Below are 20,662 nucleotides of genomic sequence, written 5' to 3'. Positions count from 1 at the left end.
TGTTGCATCGCCAGATGGCGCTGTTTCCCATAGTGAGTGCCTCACTCCTAAACTAAAAGAACCGGGGTTACCTACGTAACCTCTAGTTTCTCTATATTTAGACCCTTCCCTTGTGCCGTCATCAGAATCCTAAAATGAAGGGGGCGGGCAATGTCACAGTCATTAGTAAGTCCATTAAATCTTTAATTACGCAATCATGCCGTGACACCAACATTCCAGCAACCACATGTTTATACCATGGGTTCATTTGCTCCTATTTCTCTTCCATTCACTTGATGCCCCTATTCCCATCTAATTAGCAGTGCAAGCCTTGGAAACAGACCATTAACTGAGCCACAGGCCATATTTTTGTCTAGCTTCATGCATGCTTGACCAACGCACAACTCTTAATATTCATAACATTTATTCAGAAAGAGAGCAGAGATGTAGTGGCCACATACTGTATGTCACAGCTTGGGTGTCAATGTAGGCTACTGCTCTGTATATTTGTTATTCCAGGATATGTGCCCACTACATTTTTTAACTGGGACCTGTACAAAAACAACATTAAACAGCAAGATTTTGATATGTGTTGACTTTTATTGGAAAAGACACTTCTAGCTTTATCTTTGATGTACTTGAGTGATGCACAATCGCTTGTTGTGTGTATTGTTATTAAATCTGTGATAATTCCATGTATTTGAAGCCTGTTGTTTTGTGCCCACAGTTTTTATGTGTATACATCATCATACTATAATTCTAGTAACCGTCTTGAGTAGGTAGGTGAGTAGGTGAAGCTACCCGGTTCTCCTCAGTGGCTGTACCAATTGCACACAGCCATTGACCATTACCATCTGAACTTAACTGTCAAGCCCGTTTTTCAATTTCATCAAATCTCAGCTTCTTATTAGCGTTTATGTGTCAAACAATGTCGCCTCCCGGGTTGCCAGATCATGTGCGCATATCCCCCCACGGATGCGTCGACCGGGTATGGTCTAGTTACTATAACTTAAGTTAATTTAGTATTATCTCTATTCATTTTTCAGTGGAATTTGCCAACCTGAAAAAACTTGGTGTGGTACTATGCCAAAAAATAAACATGTTTCTCAAATTAACTGGATTGACAGTGCCCTCTAAGCCTGTAAGCTGATTTACTGTGTTAAGCTGCTGTATTTGTTTTATTTCTCTGCAACACAAATTACTTCCTAGAAGTTGAAAATGGGATGTAGGGATTATGTAGTTTGGATTTAGGATTTGGCTTTAGTTTTCCTGCAGTACAACGGTTGCACATCATGGGAATGTTATCTAAATATTGTACAATTGTACAAAGACTAAACTGGAGAAAGCTCTGTCAGTCAGTAATTCTGTTGTTATTCTTGTTGCTATCTACTTGTCTCTGTAGTGGGTTGACTATTCGATCTGACATTATGTGGCATTGAGTATTGGCATATGCAGGGAGTGAGGAAGCTGATTTTTCACCTTTCCCACATTTAAGCTTTTTATTAGCTGTACTGTAAGTTAACTCTGTCACTCAATTCAAAGTCTTAGTCCGCCATCAAGTCTTTGTCCATCTTCACCCATTCACATTAATTTGTCTCCTTAGTGGGTGGACCAATCGATCTGAAATCTCATGGGTATTTGGTCATTTGGTACAGTAGTATGCCAGATTTGTCACTTTGCCAAATGTAAGCCTTTTATTAGCGTTTTGCCATGGGCTATGGGATCTGTAGTTATGGGTGCACACCCATAGTCCAGAAGGATGGCCATGCCGGGGTTTGTTGGTTGGTTGCCAGGGTGACTGTGATAGGGGTGTGTGATTTTGGGCCTTGTTGTTCCAGTTTTAATTGATCGGCAGGTGTTTCCAATTTAACCTAGCCAGGAGTTTCCAGTGTCCCAGCCTTGCCTCAGTGCCTGAATTATGGCCATTCTGGTTGTTATTCATTCAATTCATTTGAGTGATGCGTGTAAAACAATAATAATGTGGGAACACAACCTGACAGACATCAAAAAGGATTAAAGGGATATTCCACCGCGCCTCAAGCCGAAATCAGGCTGGTCCCGTGCTGGTCCGGTGCGTGTCCGGTTGCTCCAGTTGGCACTGGAGCAAAACGGACGATTTGAGCCTTTTTTATTTAGGTTACAGCTAGGGTGCAAAGCACAGAACAAAAACGACAACGTTTCGATAAGGTAAGGTTGCTCCAGTGGCAATTCTTTATAAAGGCGAGTCATATCATTCTGCTGTTACCTTCTGCTATTGGTGGTTGGGAAGATGGCGTTGGAAGACATGGGTTCTATCAACATTGACAGCTGTCATTCAGACAGGGGGGCTGTTCGTGTTGCAGGAGGACGCTCCTGTAGTCATGCGGCTGCAATTATTTGGATGCTCAGTAATGTCAACAAGATTACGATTTATCCTACACATGTTTTAGATCTCCCTCCACACAGCTGATTCAAATGAATGATCAATGCATTATTATCAAGCCCTGAAGTTGCTTAACAACCATCATTTTAATCCCCATGTGGAGATTCGGGTGTCACAGCAGCAGCAACAGCAGTAATAATGATAATAGCCCTGTTCCAACATAGCTGATTTGTATTTTTACCACCCGCGACGCACTGTGCGTAAATCTCATGGAAATATGGAAAGTGCGTGCAGCGTCTCAGTGGGCATAGCATCTCTCTCACCAGGGACGGTTTAAGACTTGCGGTGGCGACTGGGCCAATTATTATATATTATCAGGGCCCCCCCCGTGCTACCAAGAATGGGCAGTCAGGTGTCCCCTGTAGACATTTTATCGTACAGGATTTACAGTCTAAAATGGTATGGCCCTAGGATGGGCCTTTTACTGAACACGGCCCTCACATCTAGAGTTCGGGCCACTCTGTGATGTTGTGTTGTGTGATTTGTCGTTGCCGAGACCCACTTCTACAAACCAAAATGTACTGATAGAACCAACTTATTTTGTTATTTTCTAAAGCTATACAATCTTGTACATTCCCTGCCATTGACGGAGATCTCCGTCATTTAAAATCCATGAATATCACAGAACCAGGAGATCCAAAGATGTACTGCTCCATTCACTTCCTGGTTAAAGTATTTAGGAAATATTCTGTATCTCGGCTCCTGTGTTTTACTATGTATTTTTGGCGAAACATGCTATTTTCAACTGGGTATAACAAGCAAACGGGAGGCCGCAATGTCATATTTTTTGTTTCACGGAAGCACAGTGAAACCCTCCGTGATTAGCAACCATCAGGGGATCGATCATACTGGAGATAAAAATTCTGTGGTTCTTGAAAGATTAGTCAGAATGCTTAAAAATGCTGGCAGAAGCTACAGCCTGTTTTAGAAAACTCCTGGTAGTGAATGTGTTAACATCCACTGCTTGCCACACCCTACTATTGATATCGCATTGGGGGGGGTGGGTGCTCATGAATTTTGTCCCATCGCAGTTTATGATGCATTGTTTCATGCAAAGCTAGGTAATGCACCCACAGTTTATATGGACCATAAAAGCCCATATGGTATAGTAGATGAATGCCTGTGGCATTTAAACTGATGACTTGGTAGTCAGTAAATCAAGCATCCACTTTTTAACATTGCCATGTGGTCCATTGTCTTGGGTTCATCCCATATAGTGTGACACGATGCAATTCTGCTGAGGTTGGGTTTTGTTTCTTCATCTGTTTATAAATGCTGTGTGGTCATAAATTCTGTATAGTCATATAATCTCTTATTTAGAAATAAGAAATGTGCTCAGTCCAGTAAGAAACACTCATGACAGATACCAATAATTTACAGGGCAGAATCCTTCTCATTTAGTATGAAATAAGAAGTCGCAGATTTGAGCTGATAGGGGGAAATAGTGTAATTTATTTTGCAGTACGTGGTAGCTGATGTTAGTATGGGTAATATTTGAGAATTAATTAAACAAACATTTAATTTTAATCTTACTGTAATCCTCTGCCGCCCTGTCAAAACTTTTGTCAGATTTGATTGGAGGAATTATCATCATCCTTCGTGCACTTGAGATCTGAGTCACACACTTTTTCCACTGGTTTCCGGCGGGGGGGGGGGGGGGGGGGGGGGGGACTGGGATAACTTTGAGCAACAACTAAGATGGGAGAGATTCCAAAATAAATCCGAGCTTTCCTGGAATGGTTCTTCCATTATAGGTTCTGGACATGCATGAGAAGTCTTGTATGTTCCATCTAGATGATCCCGGGGCTCTTTATTCATTGTCGATGTTATGTGGGCGGCAAAAGGTACACTTCTTATCCAACAACAAGCCCTGGATCGACGGGACCATTGTAGGTTGAACAGGACGAAGAGGGCTTTCAAGGCATGTGACACTGAGGAGGCCAAGGCCGCGCAGAGGGAGCTGAAGAAGGCTCTGGCCAAGGACTGTTACAGGGACAGGCTGCAAGACAATAACTCCACAGAGATGTGGGGGTGGGTTAAGATTATTACAAGCACTGCGGTGGAGGGACCTCTGGCATGTGCAAATGAGCTGAACCTCTTATTTATTTATTTCCTTCCCAACGTAATTTCACCTCACAGTGCATAGCAACACAACGCATTGTGAGCTTTGTAGAGCTATTTTAGATGGAGGGATTTAGTGTAGAGGTACAAAAGGAGGTGACCAAGTATATAGCCCTCGGGGACCACGCAGTCAACAGGGTTCATACAGGGTTTAAGTTGTTAAATGTAATGTTTGCATTAGTTGTAGGCCTATATAATGCTGTAAAAAAAAAGGATAATGTGACCGAATGTGATCTGTAAAGTAGCTCAGCCCTAAAATACTTGTGCCCATCCCCCGCATGGCCCTTCCTCATCCAGCCCAGAGTGGTGCAAAGAGAGAGCCGTGACAACTCCGTTCACTCCAATGGACCAATGTTTTTAACAGAAATTAGTAGTTGAGTAGAGTTCTAGCAGAACAGACACATTAACTGGCCCTGGAACTGGAACTATCTGAGGTCTATGTGAATTACGTGACAATCAACTTCAAGCAATCTGGATTCTGGACTAACGTTGTCACCACTCTCACTTTATTTTATGTAACCAGTGGTTATAAACTTTTTTTACTTGGAGCCCCTCTTCATACATCTTACAAACAACAACCCCCATAGTATAAAAATATGTATACTGTAGGCTCAATGTATCCTGACAGCGTGTCACAGGTTCGACTTCCAATCCCAATGGCCTTTGCTGCGTGTCACTCCCCATCTCTCTCCCCATTTCCTGTCAGCATATTGTCCTATCAATAAAGGCATAAAAGCCCCCCAAAACAATCTTTTAAAAAACAAAAACACAGTGACTCTATGCTACTCTGTATTGTATTAGCCTCATCAGTCATGCTCTGTGTTTTGCCTGTCACGCCGCTTGTCATCTTGTTATCCAATCCTCATGTTTCTTGGTCCATTCTTGTCCCTGCCCACTCCAGCTCTACCTTGTCCTTTGATTGGTCCTGTGTATACCTGTCTGTCCCATTAAAACTGGGAAAGCATCTGTGTCATTTTAGATTTTCGCTATATATATAGCACATTGGTTGGATATTCAAAAATGTGGCACAAAGTGACGCACTATGAGCTTGTATATCTGCTATTTTTGAAAGATCATGAAAATTTGTCCAAATCTTTGAATATATAAATTATGTATATATTTTTTTAAGCAAACATATTTAACTCAAATCTTTGCTTCTGGGGGTCCCTGGAACAAAATATTTTGAGATGGGGGTCCACATCCAAATACATTGTGGGGGTCCTTGACATAAGTTTTTCAGAAAAATGTTAGGATTTAGAGGACATTTGTAGAATCAGCCTCAGGTCTTAATGGGTTAACTGTTTGTAAGTCAAATGTTCAGTTTGTCTATGATTCCAGTGTACCTGCATATTAGGTCCTAGTTTCATGCCAGCCTGAACTCCAATAAAAGGACTTAAACATGTAACTGTGCTTTGGTCTCTGCACTCAGGTCCACTTGCTTCACTACCTTGTGACAGGCACGTGCCATGAGGCTGAATGGCCACACTGTGGGCGTCAACGTATTCATGCTGGTTTAGGTTTGTTACTGTCCCAGCTGCCAATCCTGTCACATCTGTCATTTGAACATCCCACGGGAAATAAGCTTTGTTCAGGGAAGATAAAGGAACTGAAGTTCCAGTACCAAAACACATTCTGAGACAGTGTTTCGACTTGAGCAATGTTAGTAATTTTAATCTGTAGCATTAAAAGCAGCAGAAACACAGCTCGATGTAAAGTCTCCCATCCAGTAATTCATTAGTGCGAGTTCTCCTTAGACCCTACTTCTGCAAATTATTACACTGCAAAGATATGCCATACAGCACTCTCACTGAAAGGGTAAATCTAATTATTATACTAAGTCATTCCCTGAGCCAAACTAAATACAAACGTGTGTGGGTACCTGCTTTTCTAGGCATATAGCCAAAAAAGTAATACTTGTATTGTTGAAAAGTAGTCTGTGTGCAAATGCTCCCTAATATTAAATTGACTAGACTTCTACTGCACGCCATAAATCACCATTGCTGTGACAGGATGTGTGAGATGCCAGGGCTTAACTCAGTCATCAGTTTTAGGTGTCCTCATCCCTCTTATCAGCCCAAAGCTCTGTGTGTGTGTGTGTGTGTGTGTGTGTGTGTGTGTGTGTGTGTGTGTGTGTGTGTGTGAGTGTGTGTGTGTGTGTGTGTGTGTGTGTGTGTGTGTGTGTGTGTGTGTGTGTGTGTGTGTGTGTGTGTGTGTGTGTGTGTGTGCGCGCGTGTGTGTGTGCCCAGCGAACACGCTAATCTCCCCAGGGTGATTGCACTGACCTGGGGCATTGATTACACACCTTCTAATGCCAAAATGCTATTGGAACATGGGCGCCAGCCAATTCATTTCATTTATTTATTTATTTCTTGCCCAGTGAATGAAAAAAATAAATCACCCCAATTGCCAATGCATGCACACACTCATGCATGCTCGCACACTCACGCACACACACGCACGTGCACGAACGCACAGTTGCACGCACGGTCACGCGCGCACATACACACACACACACACACACACACACACACACACACCTCCCCTCCACGGTAGTGAATGATTGGTGTTGCTGACGTCGCTTGTCAAGGCGGAGACGGAGCTTGTTTCTTTTTGGAGTTTTTTTCATCTCCCTCACAGTGAGATCGGGAGAAAATTGTCATTATTCTGGAGAGGAGGAGGTGGTAGTGCGCAGACTTTGGGGGGCTTTCGAGTGTTTGGAGAGAAGGAAAACAGTAACTTGGGGCGTTGAGAAGAATGCTGCAACGGCTACTCTTGGCCCTGTTCAATGTAGCTTGTTTTCACCTTCGTTTCTTGGCTGTCGTGACAGCAGCTGTGTACAGAGGTCAAAGCTCTTGAAGCGCAGCGCTGCAGTTTGGCACCAACACCTCTTCACTTCCCCCCCTACCTTCTTCACTTTATGCAGGTCAGCCAAGGCCAACACTCTGCATGCAGTTAATAAAAATAGAGGAGGCAGACCATGCGCCTAAATTCCGTCACTAATCTCCTGTGCTTGGCGCTCACCCCATGTGAGGCAAAGTAAATAAACTTCTCATTGTCACACGTACGCCGGCAGATTGCCTCTTGTCGTGGCCTCTCTCTGTCACTGTGTTCATTTAACCCAGCAACCAGCATCATTACAGAGAAACTAACATTTAAGGAACAGCCAATGTGAAGACAATTACTTCATCATTAAGCGTTGAGAGGTCTTCATTGACATTCAGTGTGTTTTAGGTATAGGCTTAGTACTAAAAGGTACCAAACGTACATACTTAGATGATTTACTATTAGTGCAACCCCGTCAAGAGGCATACTGTTTATGAATTTGGACGCAAAGTAAACAATTCGCAAAGTGTATGAGCTTTAATAAATTCACAGGAATATGTATTTGACCAGTATAATAATATCCATGCCTATTCTACTGTACGTTCAATGCATTATGTATGAGAGATGCTCACTTTGTCCAGTCTCCTCTATATTCTGGGAAACAGCATATTGAAGCATCATTTTGTCCATGATACTCAGCTCAAATCAGTGATGGAAGAAGTACCCAGATTTTTTACTTAAGTAAAAGTATCAATACCCTATTGTAGAAATAGTCTGTTACGAGTACAAGTTCCGTATTCAAAATTTTACTTGAGTAAAAGTACAAAAGTTTTGGCATCAGAATATACTTAAAATACCAAAAGTAAAAGTACTCATTATGCAGAAGGTCCCATTTCACAAGTTTTCAAACATAAAATGTGTAAAAATCCTTTGAAAATAGCAGATCTACAAGCTCACAACGTGGGCGACGCGTTGTGAGCTTGTAGATCGGCTATTTTCAAGTTGCCAAAGTATATATAATGTATATACTACAAAACCACTTCAGACATATTATGTCTGAAGTGGTTTTGTAATAATAATCACTAGTTACTACAAAGTAAGTAACTAATAACTAAAGTTGTCAAATAATGATAGTGGAGTAAAAGTACATTATTTGCCTTTGAGATTTAGTGGAGTAGAAGTCAAATTATTGAAAATGTAAAATACTCCAGTAAAGTAAAATTCCTCAAAATTGTGCTTAAGTACAGTACTTCAGTAAATGTACTTAATTACTTTCCACCACTGAATCTGGCTTAGTAAATATGTATGTCCCTTTGTCTATTCGAACACATCAGTCTATTGTAGCTACATTGTATTGTTCCCATGGCCACATACAGTACTATAGAAATCAAGGAGGAAGTTTCAATGATACCGGATAGAACATAACTTTCAATGTAAGTCCCATCACTCCCATGCACTGTGTTAATTACCTTTGTGTGGCAGACACTTGAATGTCTGGAGTATTGCTACATTGTATCATTTTGTGACAGATTCAATTTCATTCCAAAACTAGAAAGAGAAGATTATAATGAGACAGTGAAGAAGATGTGTTCCCCTTTCACCAGCTTGACTGAAGTCCTAATGCATAATGCATAATACACAGTCTTTGCTCTTGTAAAAGCGTTTTTCCTCTGGCTTTTTTTTTTTACTTGGCTCTTTGCCCAAGTATACTTCTTTGTACCAGGCCTGTGCTATTAACCCAATCTATCATCTCCCTTGGCAATAACAGAAGCTTTAAATGAACACGTTTCGTTTTAGTTGACAGGCCAATCGATTCATCCAAAACTCTAAACTCCATCTATCACACAACTCCCTATACTCATACGTTAGGAAAAAAAAAACACCTCAAAATCTTGACCGGGACTAAGTAGGCTATTGGCTAGCTCTCAATTCCCAAGTGTCAACGTTGCTTTTCATAGGCTGAACAGGCTATACAAAGACATTATCATCCTGTTATTTATTAGTATTTTTACAACTTTACAGAAAACATGAATGCTTGTTTAAGAATTATTTATATATTATATATTATTTGCACTGTAGTCTAGACAACTATACCACTAACTCTGGTGCTTGCTGGGCATTCATGTTCTTCTCTTAGAAGACATTTTCTGAAAAGCTCTCCACAAAGGCATACATAATCATTCATTTAGTTTTCAACATACATTTCCTGTAGCGCAGCATGCTAGCAGCAGTGTTACACAATACAACAAATGATCTACAGTATTATTACTCAGGATATTTTCTTTTTCTTTTTTCTTTTCTTTTTTTCTTTTGTAAATTGCCATCTGATAATAGACTTAATTGAGGAAGGATTGCATTTGCCTCTCCATGCATGTTCACAGGGAATCTAAGTGGCACACAGCTGTTCTTAATAGCCATCATTAGAGTCCATGCAACTAAATTGCATGGCCAGTGATTCTGTGGAGTTGCAGCATTGCATGTTGTGTTGTTTTCCTTTGTCCATTTTGTTTATGATGTCAGGGGGGCCTATTCATTGTCAACATGGCAGCCAGTTCCCCTTGGGTGACATTTATCAGGTGTTGTTATTGACATGGTCAGAGGAGTGATAGACACTCACCTTGTCTTTGTCTGTCTGAAGGGCATGTGTCACAATGGCATCGTCTAAAAGGTACATCCCTCTCTGCCTTGGATTGCAACACCTGAGCAGGCTTTTATTTTATCTTCCAGAAAGACTAGCTGCTTTCTCCTAAATATCTGGCATATCATTTGCGTCCTTAGACCATTTTAAAGAGGATGAACTGTACGAGGAAGCATTTATGATAAGATATTCATATTGCCACCTTTCCCCTTGGCTTCATTAAATTGCATGGTAATCAATGAGCTATGCCAATAATAGCCTTGCCGTCTGGGAGACTGCTCTGCTTGGGTACCATACAGCTATTAAATAGTGATTTTGTTTCTTCTGCTGAGTTTATTTGAAGTAGAATCTTAAAGACGGGGTGCCGTGATTTTCAGTGACCCCCCCCCCTAAAACATAATCATCAGGTATTATGGTTATACTAGCAGGAAGATTCTTTTTTAAAAAAAAGTACAGAAATTGTTAAAATTATGTTTTTATGTGGACACACCTCCAGTTCATTAAGTATACCTGGTTCTCACCTTAGCACCTCTTCCACCACCTTAGCACCACCCACCTGTCCTAGTCCCTCCTCCTCATCATGCCCACACCTGTTGTGTTATAATATAATGAGGGGGAGGGTATATTTTTACTGTGTCACTAAAGCGCTGTTTCTCTATTGGCACGTTTGACCCTCAAGGTTTCAGCCTCCAGGTAGAAACTCAAAATAGTCAGAGAAGACATAAAATACCATAAAAACACCACCAGGGGGCTTAATGAAGTTCTATCAACCTCATAGACACATGAAAAACAGAAAAAGTGCAAAACCAATGCACCACCTCTTTAACCATATTGGTTTTGAGGTGCAGACAAAAGTAGAACAGTTTTGAAAAGATAAAGCAACAATGTTTTCTTTGTTTTTTTTATTGGCATTTGGTGATATTTACAGTAACTTCACACACCAAATGGTCCACAAATATGTACTGCACAAATATGAACGAGATTGACTGGCACATTATAAGCAATACATGCATGTCACTTTAAAATGATAACGGACATCAGGTTAAAGCTGCACACAGTCAAAGCCAAACCTCTCATCTTGTCGACGTGGAGCAGGAACCACAAATATGTACATTTGATTGATTTTTCTTTATTTATTTAAGTGTCATGCTTCCAACAATTCATGTGATGAATGTTGTGAATTGCTTCTTTGCTCAGAGAGTACCGGCCAGTGATCCAAGTGTCTTAAATGATTGATGTGCTTCTTTTCCAGGCTGAGGTGTCTGGTGAAACAGCTCGAGAGAGGAGAGGCCTCCCTTGTTGACCTCAAGAAAAACCTTGAATATGCCGCGACGGTGTTGGAGTCAGTTTACATCGAGGAGACGAGGTAAGAGAACACCTACGCATAGATACGTGTATGTGACCAGTAGTAAACATACAGTATATTGACTGTCTTTACCGTACGATTCTTACCAAAGGTGCTATTGTATATGTTACAAGATAAATGCGCAATGTCAATGAGGGCGCATTACATCTGGTAGATAAATATTTTCTTGCTGGAGGAATCTTGTGGATGTTCCTTGATGAGATTAAGGACCAAAGAGTCAAATATCTAGATCCAAACAGTCTTTTATCAAACAGTGGTCTCCTTCAAGATCAATAAGGTCAGTCTCACTTTCAGGCTCCATGTCTCCATCTAAGTGCCCACAAACAGAAAGCCACTCACCACCAGGAGACCTCATACTCACACAGTGGCGTTTGCTCTTACGGCAGGGGTGGGGGTAAAAGATCTTTTAAGTGTCTATAACGACAGATACCATACCTAATGGACCCGTGAAATTCGTTCCGAGATCCGATTGGTTCCGAGACGTTACATAACTGACCCGATGGATGTCCAAGAGGAGAGAGAGATTTGAGACATGTCGGGTATTATATGGACCCGACAAACCCAATAATTATAATTGCTGTTAAAAATGCTGTTCTACCAGTAGATAGTTCTACCATGATAGATATGACAGTGATAGGCTAGTCCATAATGGAACGTAGCAGCTACATGCTGTAGCAGCCTACAATAGTGATCCTCTCCTATAATATAAGAAAATAATTTAGTTAAATCAAAGTTAAATGCGTTATTAGAATAATAGTTGCAGTAGCCTAACGTTCCTGCAGGTGGTAAATTGGTGTATCACGTAGGCAGATGGATCTTCAAATGGGATGTAAATTAATCTAAGAAAACCTGTCACGGATTTAACTGTTATGCACATTTGTTTTGAAAAGGACCCATTCTTTTAAAGACCCATTTGGGCAAATAACAGTTAGATCCATCTTTACCGTGCACCATCCTTCCTCTGTGACACAACACGCTGGCACGCAGCTCAACCATTTAAACAGACCACATCAATTCCACTTCCTCCTAACTTCACTTCACTTCCCTTTACTTTCAAACGTGCGTGTGAGCGTGCGTGCATGCGTGCGTATGTGCGTGCGTATGTGAATGTGTACGTTAGAAGCCCTGACTCTTGCGTCAGCAGTTCACAGTTGACATTCAGCACTGCCAGATACAATCAGGCTTTAACCCCATGTCATCCAGAACAAAGCTAGATTAAGGCTAGCTGTGGAATAAGCATCATCCATTCCAGGATATAGGAAGATCAACGCTTTATTTGACAGCAGCAGAATTGTAGTTTGATCTGCTGTTTAGAGTTGACCTCTGATGTATGATATAGTAGATCACAGTCATCATCAATTAATCACATTTGAGCGAACATTTACTCTGTGTGTGAATGTGTGTGTGCGTGCTTGCGTGCGTGTGTGTGTGTGTGTGCATGCATGTGTGTGTGTCAGTACGTGGACAGAGTAAAATGTTGGTTGCTGCGAACTGAGCCTCCGAACCAAGACCCTCCACAATACACAATGTACGCAATGAATCAGTGTTAATTTTGTCGACTAAAACTATGATGAAAAATATTCGTCGGCTACTTTTTTCACTGACAAAAACTAAATAAAACTAAGATGTGACGATTAAAACTATGACTAAATATACTGCCATTTTCGTCAACAAATAAAAACTAGACTCAAATGTTAGGGAGGGACTAGTGGAGAAGAGATCCAGTAGAATTGAGACAAGTCATTTTATGCTTGGCTTTGTGCAGGTTTAAAATATGAGTTTATCATTGTTGATTTCGTCCACTAAAACTATGACGAAAAATGTTGGTTGACTACTTTTTTTCACTGACGAAAACTAAATAAAAACTAAATAAAAAACAATCTATGAAGACTAAAACTTAGACTAAATATATTGACAATTTCGTCAACAAATAAAAACTAGATTAACATGTTAGGGAGGGACTAGTGGAGAAGAGATCCAGTAGAATTAAGACAAGTCATTTTATGCTTGGCTTTGTGCAGGTGTCACTCTCCGAAAATAGCCGATCTACAAGCTCACAACGTGACGCAGTGCGACACGTTGTGAGCTTGTAGATCTGCTATTCTTGGCACACAGCGGAGTATATATCAGGTCGACTAAAATCTTATGGTATTTAGTCAACTAAAACTAGACTAAAACTAAAACATTTCAGATGACTAAAATATGAGTTTATTCAAAAGACTATGATTAAAACTAAATAAAAATGTGCTGTCAAAATCAACACTCCAATGAAAATCTACTCTCTCTCGCTCTCACTCTCTGTCTGTTTCTCTCCCTCTCCATCTTGACCTCCCTCCAGGCGACTTGTGGACACAGAGGATGAGCTCAGTGACATCCAGTCGGAGTCTGTGCCGTCGGAGGTGCGGGACTGGCTGGCGTCCACCTTCACCAGGCAGATGGGTCTGATGCTGCGGCGGACCGAAGAGAAGCCGCGCTTCCGCAGCATCGTGCACGCCGTTCAGGCTGGCATATTTGTTGAGAGGTAGATTTATATACACACATACACACACATACGGTACACATACTGTGTGCGCACGCGCACACACACACACACACACACACACACACACACACACACACACACACACACACACACAGTCATCTACCGTTGTCATTTAATGAGAATATACAGCCTTTAATAATTCACATCGACCATAACATAAACATCTTTCCTCTGTCAAAAGGAGGCCTTTTCAATCCATCAGCCCCATGACTCCCTGTGGCTTGCTGCCAAGTTGAAGCACTTTGTCAATTCTTTCTCCTGAGACTTGCATTTTTTAAGAATTCAATCCAATTTCCTCCCTTTAGAAATCTGTTTCAAGGTTTAAAGATGTTTCTATGGTCACATGCTGTAGCAACAAGGGAGGCTGTCTCTCCCAGGTGTTTCGCCCAGGCGGACAGGGTTTTGATGTTAGGTTTAGGCATTATTTCTGTGAGGTTAGGGTTAGGGTTAAGGTTAGGCCTAGGCATAGTGTTTGTGAGGTTAGGGTTAGGTTTAGGCTTACTTTTAGTGAAGTTAAATGTGAGGGCTTAAGCGCAATCAAGGCAAAACACCAAGGAAAGAGGGAGTCCCGTAGCAACAATGCAGGTTGTGTAAACCTTGTACTGCTCTGTGATTCCCAACCTGAGGGCCCAGGGCCCACTACTGGCTCGTAGTGTGGCACTCGGTGCCACACTATGCGCTTGTAGATCGGCTATTTTCGAATACCCAAAGAAACCTAATCCCCATACCCCCCCACCCAACAGTGTGTTATGAACAAAGCCAGTGACATTGGCACATGCTCCCAATATGTTTACATTAGATCAACATCTAATGATTAGGTGTCGATCGAGCAAGAACTTAGCAAACTGTACCTTAGGTGCTATAGGACACTGGAAAACCTTTGTGTATAATTATGTTGATTTTCTTTATTCTTTATTTATCTTTTCCTCATTTTTAAATTACCATTACTTGTGCTGCTACAATGTCTGAGGAGCCAAACAAAACATACATTTGACTGTAAAGTACCTGTATACAAATATACAACAATAAACCTGAACCTTGAACCGTCCTCGACAGTGCGGATAAAATAAAATTGCAATAATACACTATACATCACCATACAAATATGTCGCCTTGAAGCTTGGCTGTGCACCATGACTCATAAAGATACAACTCTGTAGCCTGCTTCTCCCCATGGCTATTGTTGATCTGTTCGAATCGTTAAATCCAAAAGGTCACATGCACCATAATGTTTTTCCTTTTTTTAAATATGTTTTTCTTATTTAATTTTTATCCCCCCGTAGTCATTGCCGATTCTCCCCATACTGTATGTTTGTATAGTCCATCACACTGTTTGGTGTAGGGAGGGTGCAGACCAGTGGTTCCCAAACTTTTTTAGCTCAAGACCCAAAAGAGAAATCAGACGTTTGCCTGGGCCCCAATTCCAAACGAGTGAAAATTGCATATCTACATGCTCACAAGGTGTCGCTTCACGCCACGTTGCAAGCTTGTAGATCTGCTATTTTTTTATTTTATTTATGGAAATTATTTTATTTATTTTATTCATGAAATACTTTAGAAATATGTTGGAATTAATTTAATTGATGAAAAGTTGTGATTTTTCTTCTTTTTTTCTTAAAACAAACATTTTATGGACAAGGGGACATTTAATCGCGACCCATAAAAATTGGTCTGCGACCCAAACATGGGTCCCGACCCACTGTTTGGGAAACAGTGGTGTACCATCACCTCCATCTACATGGAGTTGTCAGATGCTTCTTTTTACCTGAATTGTGCACTACCTCCAAACAGACAAGTCACCCCCCCCCCCCCTCCTGCCGCCAGACCCCAGGTTGGGAAGCGCTGTAGGAACAGTGGAACTATGGCGAATGGAGACAAATTAGACTCAAGGTTCAACCTCTGCTTGAATCCATGTTTCCCTATGATTCATTATTTATTTTAATACCCGGTTATGCACGCAGGCCCGCTCCACAGGTGCACCACGCTGCTTTCACTGATGTGCTGTTTTTTTGCCACAGCATTTTTTTAAGCGTCTGTGCCTGTAGCGATGCATCTCGGTGTGATTACACCCAAAGCTGTACACTGCCGTAGTTATACTTGAGTCTTAAGCCGTTTGCAACTGACATACAGCAGATACCGTACACGTTTTTTGGTCCTAGCTTAACCAATTAAAAGCTGACGAGTTGAACTCGGTGTTTTGAAGGTTTGATAATGGGATGGCAAGTCTTGACAGGTTGCATTCATTTATCTTTATCATTTATCTTTTTCTTTTCTTTTTTGTGGGAGGGTGGAGAGGGTTTGACGTATGGTGTTTAAGCTCCGCCGTTTTATTTGATGTTTTTATCTCACCCAAACAGGATGTACAGACGCACCTCCAACATGGTGGGACTCAGCTACCCCCCTTCAGTCATATCGGCGCTTAAGGTATTGGCATACTGTGCATGCACACATGCACATTCATGAGGATGCACATACAGTACATGCAGGCACAATTGCATTCAGGACTCATACACAACACAGGGAGGGACTCACAAATACAAGAATGGACAAACTATTACAATAATAATGATAGTAATAATACACTTTATTTATTGCCCCTTTTATACAAAACATGCAGCTCTAAATGCTTTACATTAATTAAAGAGACTAGACTGTCACCATGCAACCTACTCGGGAACAATGGAAGTTAGGACCCGGTTATGCAATACCCGGTGTACCCATTGTCAGTGTACCCGTTGTGGGTGAGAAATATATGTTTTTAAGTGTCGTTAATAATGTCAACAGAGTCTGTCGCTCTAATTCCTTTAGGTAAGGTGTTCCATAATTTTGGAGCATGATTGAAGAAATCTCCAGTTTTCTTTTGGGTAGGGATATCCATATCTAGTAAGCATGCAGTAGAGGATCTACAGACATGTGCAGGAACTAGGAATGATAAAGGTTAGCTGATTAGGTATTTATAAAAAATAAATAAAAATGCGTATTGGTTAATTTGCATAATACATAAATGATGCATTTCCGCACCAGGAGGTCTAGATCAGAGAGAGAGAGCGAGAGAGAAAGTGAATACAAATGAAACGCACAAAGTATAGCTCAGTTTGGGACCATTTCACAAAGAAGAACCATGACAAAGTTGCATGTAAACTTTGTGAAACGGTGTTCATATGCAACCGCAGCACGAACAACATGCTAATTCACTTAAAATTCAAGCACCTGTGCATGTTCTCCAAGACTAATGAAAGATGTCCTTCCTGTTTAATGTATGTTTGAAACCAGTTTAGAACACATTCTGAGAGACCAACCCAGCTCTCATGTGATTTATGAAGATTTCATGGTCAACAGTATCGAATGAGCAAATGAGAGGGCTTCAAGGTCTGCTTCAAGGGGAAGCTGTAGCAGCCCTAAATGAGGCTCTGCATTTGCACAATCTGCCTTTTCTTTTAAAGCCATTAAATAATGGAATTGGCTCCCTGTCAATCTGAAAACCTGCACAGATTTCCATGTTTTAGCCTGTGAAGCTAAAAAGAAAAAGGATTTTAAGTTACCAGTACTTGTTGGTATTAATTTCACACTTTGATGACCTGCTTTTTGCGCATATATGTAGCCTATGCAATATTGTGATACTTGTATTCTGCTCTGTATTTTTTCAAATTTATTGTATTCGTATTTTTTTCTGTGTGTGTGTGTGTGTGTGTGTGTGTGTGTGTGTGTGTGTGTGTGCGCGCGCGCGCGTGCGCGCACACACACACACACACACACACACACACACACACACACACACACACACACACATGAGTGCGTGCGTGCATCTGCATAGATGTCAATAGGTTAGTTTATTTATTGTGTGAGCACACTTGAATAGATGTGAACAGGTTTGCTCCAAACCCTTTGCTTGCGGTTCATGTATTTTGTATTTCCGAAAACTTTTATGAAATGAATGCTGCACTTAAATCAAGAATAACAAAAGAGATGTGCACACAAGCATACACTACCACACACACATGCACAGTGAAAGGGATTCTAGGTAACTTTAAGCCTACATTTTAAAATGTTTATATATATTTTTCCCCTCTATTAGCCACTATATAATGATGCTGGGGGGTTTTCCTGCATTGAATATTTATGTTTTGACATCCGGGTATCCGGCTCTGTCCGGGACGTAAATGAAACGCACGCATGTGCGTGTCCGTGTGGCAATTTCGAGTGAAACCGAAAGGAACCGAGTGCAGCCGGCAAAAATGGAACGGCAGCCATTGTTTTCTCTGCTGTGTTTTTACTTTCGGTTTTAAAACTTTAAAACAATCTCAAACTTATTTTTTGAGGCACAGACAGAATTTACTTTTAAGTTAACTGCTGATGAGGAGGGGGGGGGGAGTGGAGGGGCGGTGTTTGACAACAGTTTTTCCTTTTTTTGATCTCTGAAGTTACAGAGTGAAACCGAATGGATTTCACCCGGTAACTTCAGTACATAGTGAGTTCATGTGAAATGTATATATGTATGTATGTATGTATTTTTTTTTTTGTGACGCAAAACCTTTATTGTTTTAATTCTGTGTCTCCAATCAGCATGTTGACAAGTGGTCCTTCGACGTGTTCACTCTAAACGAGGCCAGCGGGGACCACGCACTCAAATTTATATTCTACGAGCTGCTCACAAGATACGATCTCATTAGCCGCTTCAAGGTAAAGTCATCGGGGACTCTGCACTGCAACTCCAATCTTGTCCTGTGTCTTTCTCTGAATCATTGGGATATTGGCAAAACTCAAATATATTCGCTGCTCGTCATAAGATACGAGCAGCAAAATCTCCACTTCATTATGCCTATTCTTGGTCCGACGAGACTCCATTCTCTCTTGAGTGTCAGATTGATATTCATCTGAGCTTCTGCTCAGATATTGTGAGATAGACAGGGAATAGGGTTGTCATCACAGTTGGCCACGCTCTGTCTCAATGGGTCATCGCTCAGCAAAATTTTCCATATTGGTTTTTAACCCATTCAATCCGGGAACGCATCTCTGTCATTTTAGATGTCTTTGGCTATTCAAAAATAGCAGATATACAAGCTCATAGCGCGGCACCGAGTGCCGCGCTATGAGCTTATACTGTAGATCTGCTGTTTTTGAAAAATCGTGAAAATGTATGCAAATCTTTGAATATATGTTTTTTAAAGCAAACAGTTATATTTTGTTCCAGGGACCTCCAGAAGCAAAGATTTTAGTTGAAAAATGTTTTAAAAATATATATATATAATAAATATGTATTCAAAGATTTGCACAAATGTTCAAGATTTTTCAAAAATAGAAGATCTAGTTATGAGCTTGTAGATCTGCAATTTTTTGAATAGCCCAAAGTATAAAATAATGTTCCCAGATTGAGTGGGTTAAGGCTGGGGACACTTCACGCTGAGTGGAGGAGGCTGAGAAAGACAGTGAACAACATATATGAGCAATGAAATAGAACCAGAACTGCTTCTTTGTAATGAAGAGGCTTAAATGAATCAATCATGATTCATAATAGTAAGGAAAAATATGATGTACTGCAGATTCCTGCTGAGCTGTACAACATGTGTTGACAATACTGTACATGCATGATTATCCCAATCAGAAAATAGCCTGTTGAACATCTCATCCCTCTCCAATGGAAAGGAGAGGGAAAATAAATCAAAAAAGGAAAACAGAAATAAATCATAAAAAAATATTTATAAATAGAAATATACATTTAAATTCAAATTCAATTCACAAGATTATTGTACCAGTTTAACCACTTTCAACCTCAGGCGTCCCTATTTTGGGCAGTTTTTTTTCTTTCGTTTCTGTTGTTTCAAAATAGCAGATCTACAAGCTCAAAACACGTAGCGATGTGACACGTTTTGACCTTTCTAGACCGGCTAATTTAGCCATATATTCGCTATTTTCGTTTCTCTTTCTCTTTGATGTTGCACTTAGATCCCTATCTCTGCGGTGGTGTCGTTCGTGGAGGCTCTTGAAGTGGGCTACAGCAAACACAAGAACCCATACCACAACCTGATCCACGCTGCTGATGTCACCCAGACTGTACATTACCTACTGCTCAAGACGGGCATGGTGGTGAGTCACGCACACACATACGCACGCACGCACGCACGCACTCACGCACTCACGCGCACACACACGCACGCACGTACACGCACACACACCCGTTGTACCACACGACCGATCGACTATACCATTGGTTCTCAAACTTTGTCATTTCAAGGACCCCCAGTTTGTCATGCATGATGCCAAGGACCCCCATCTGATACAAGTTTCTATCTCTGGGACCCCTCTCTGTACTATAAAACTCTCAGAGTTACAGACCCACAACCCCTCAAGGACCCCTGGGGGTGATGACCAGCGGACCGGTAGGCAGCGGTTCCGGTAGGAGACTCAAAGGAGACTCTTTGTGTCTCCTACCGGAACCGCTGCCGGTCATCAAATTATTGGCTTAGAAATGCGACAAAAACTAAATAATATCCATAAATTCAAGTCTCCTTGGGGTGACTAATCGATTGGAAAAAAAATCTTTTTGGGGGTGAACTATCCCTTTAATGTACATACATTGGTGGTCTGTTGCACAAAGCTCGGCCAATCCGCAAAGCCGTAGGGTTGGGTTTGCCACTCAGGGAAGCCGATGCCTACATCTTTCTGTTCTCATGCAAAGATTTTCCTTTCTGAAGCAAACCTGCAGTGCTTCATATTAGTGAATAATTATACAGTGTATACACACACACACACACACACACACACACACACACA

At 41.1% G+C, this 20,662-nt stretch overlaps 1 protein-coding gene across 1 annotated transcript in view; it reads left to right on the top strand.

Annotated features, from left to right (window-relative positions):
- Positions 1-20,662, top strand: part of pde1cb (phosphodiesterase 1C, calmodulin-dependent b) — a 76,546-nt gene that overhangs the window by 36,285 nt on the left and 19,599 nt on the right. Inside the window, exons 3-7 of the mRNA XM_084057094.1 lie at positions 11,236-11,349; positions 13,688-13,870; positions 16,249-16,315; positions 18,455-18,571; positions 19,835-19,975. Of these exons, the coding sequence (XP_083913220.1) occupies positions 11,236-11,349; positions 13,688-13,870; positions 16,249-16,315; positions 18,455-18,571; positions 19,835-19,975 (622 nt within the window). The remainder of the gene's footprint in view (positions 1-11,235; positions 11,350-13,687; positions 13,871-16,248; positions 16,316-18,454; positions 18,572-19,834; positions 19,976-20,662) is intronic.

The sequence above is a fragment of the Gymnoscopelus microlampas genome (assembly GCF_963454915.1).
Source record: "Gymnoscopelus microlampas genome assembly, chromosome: 5".
In the NCBI taxonomy this organism is placed as follows: Eukaryota; Metazoa; Chordata; class Actinopteri; order Myctophiformes; family Myctophidae; genus Gymnoscopelus; species Gymnoscopelus microlampas.
This window is presented reverse-complemented; position numbering and strand designations above follow the sequence as displayed.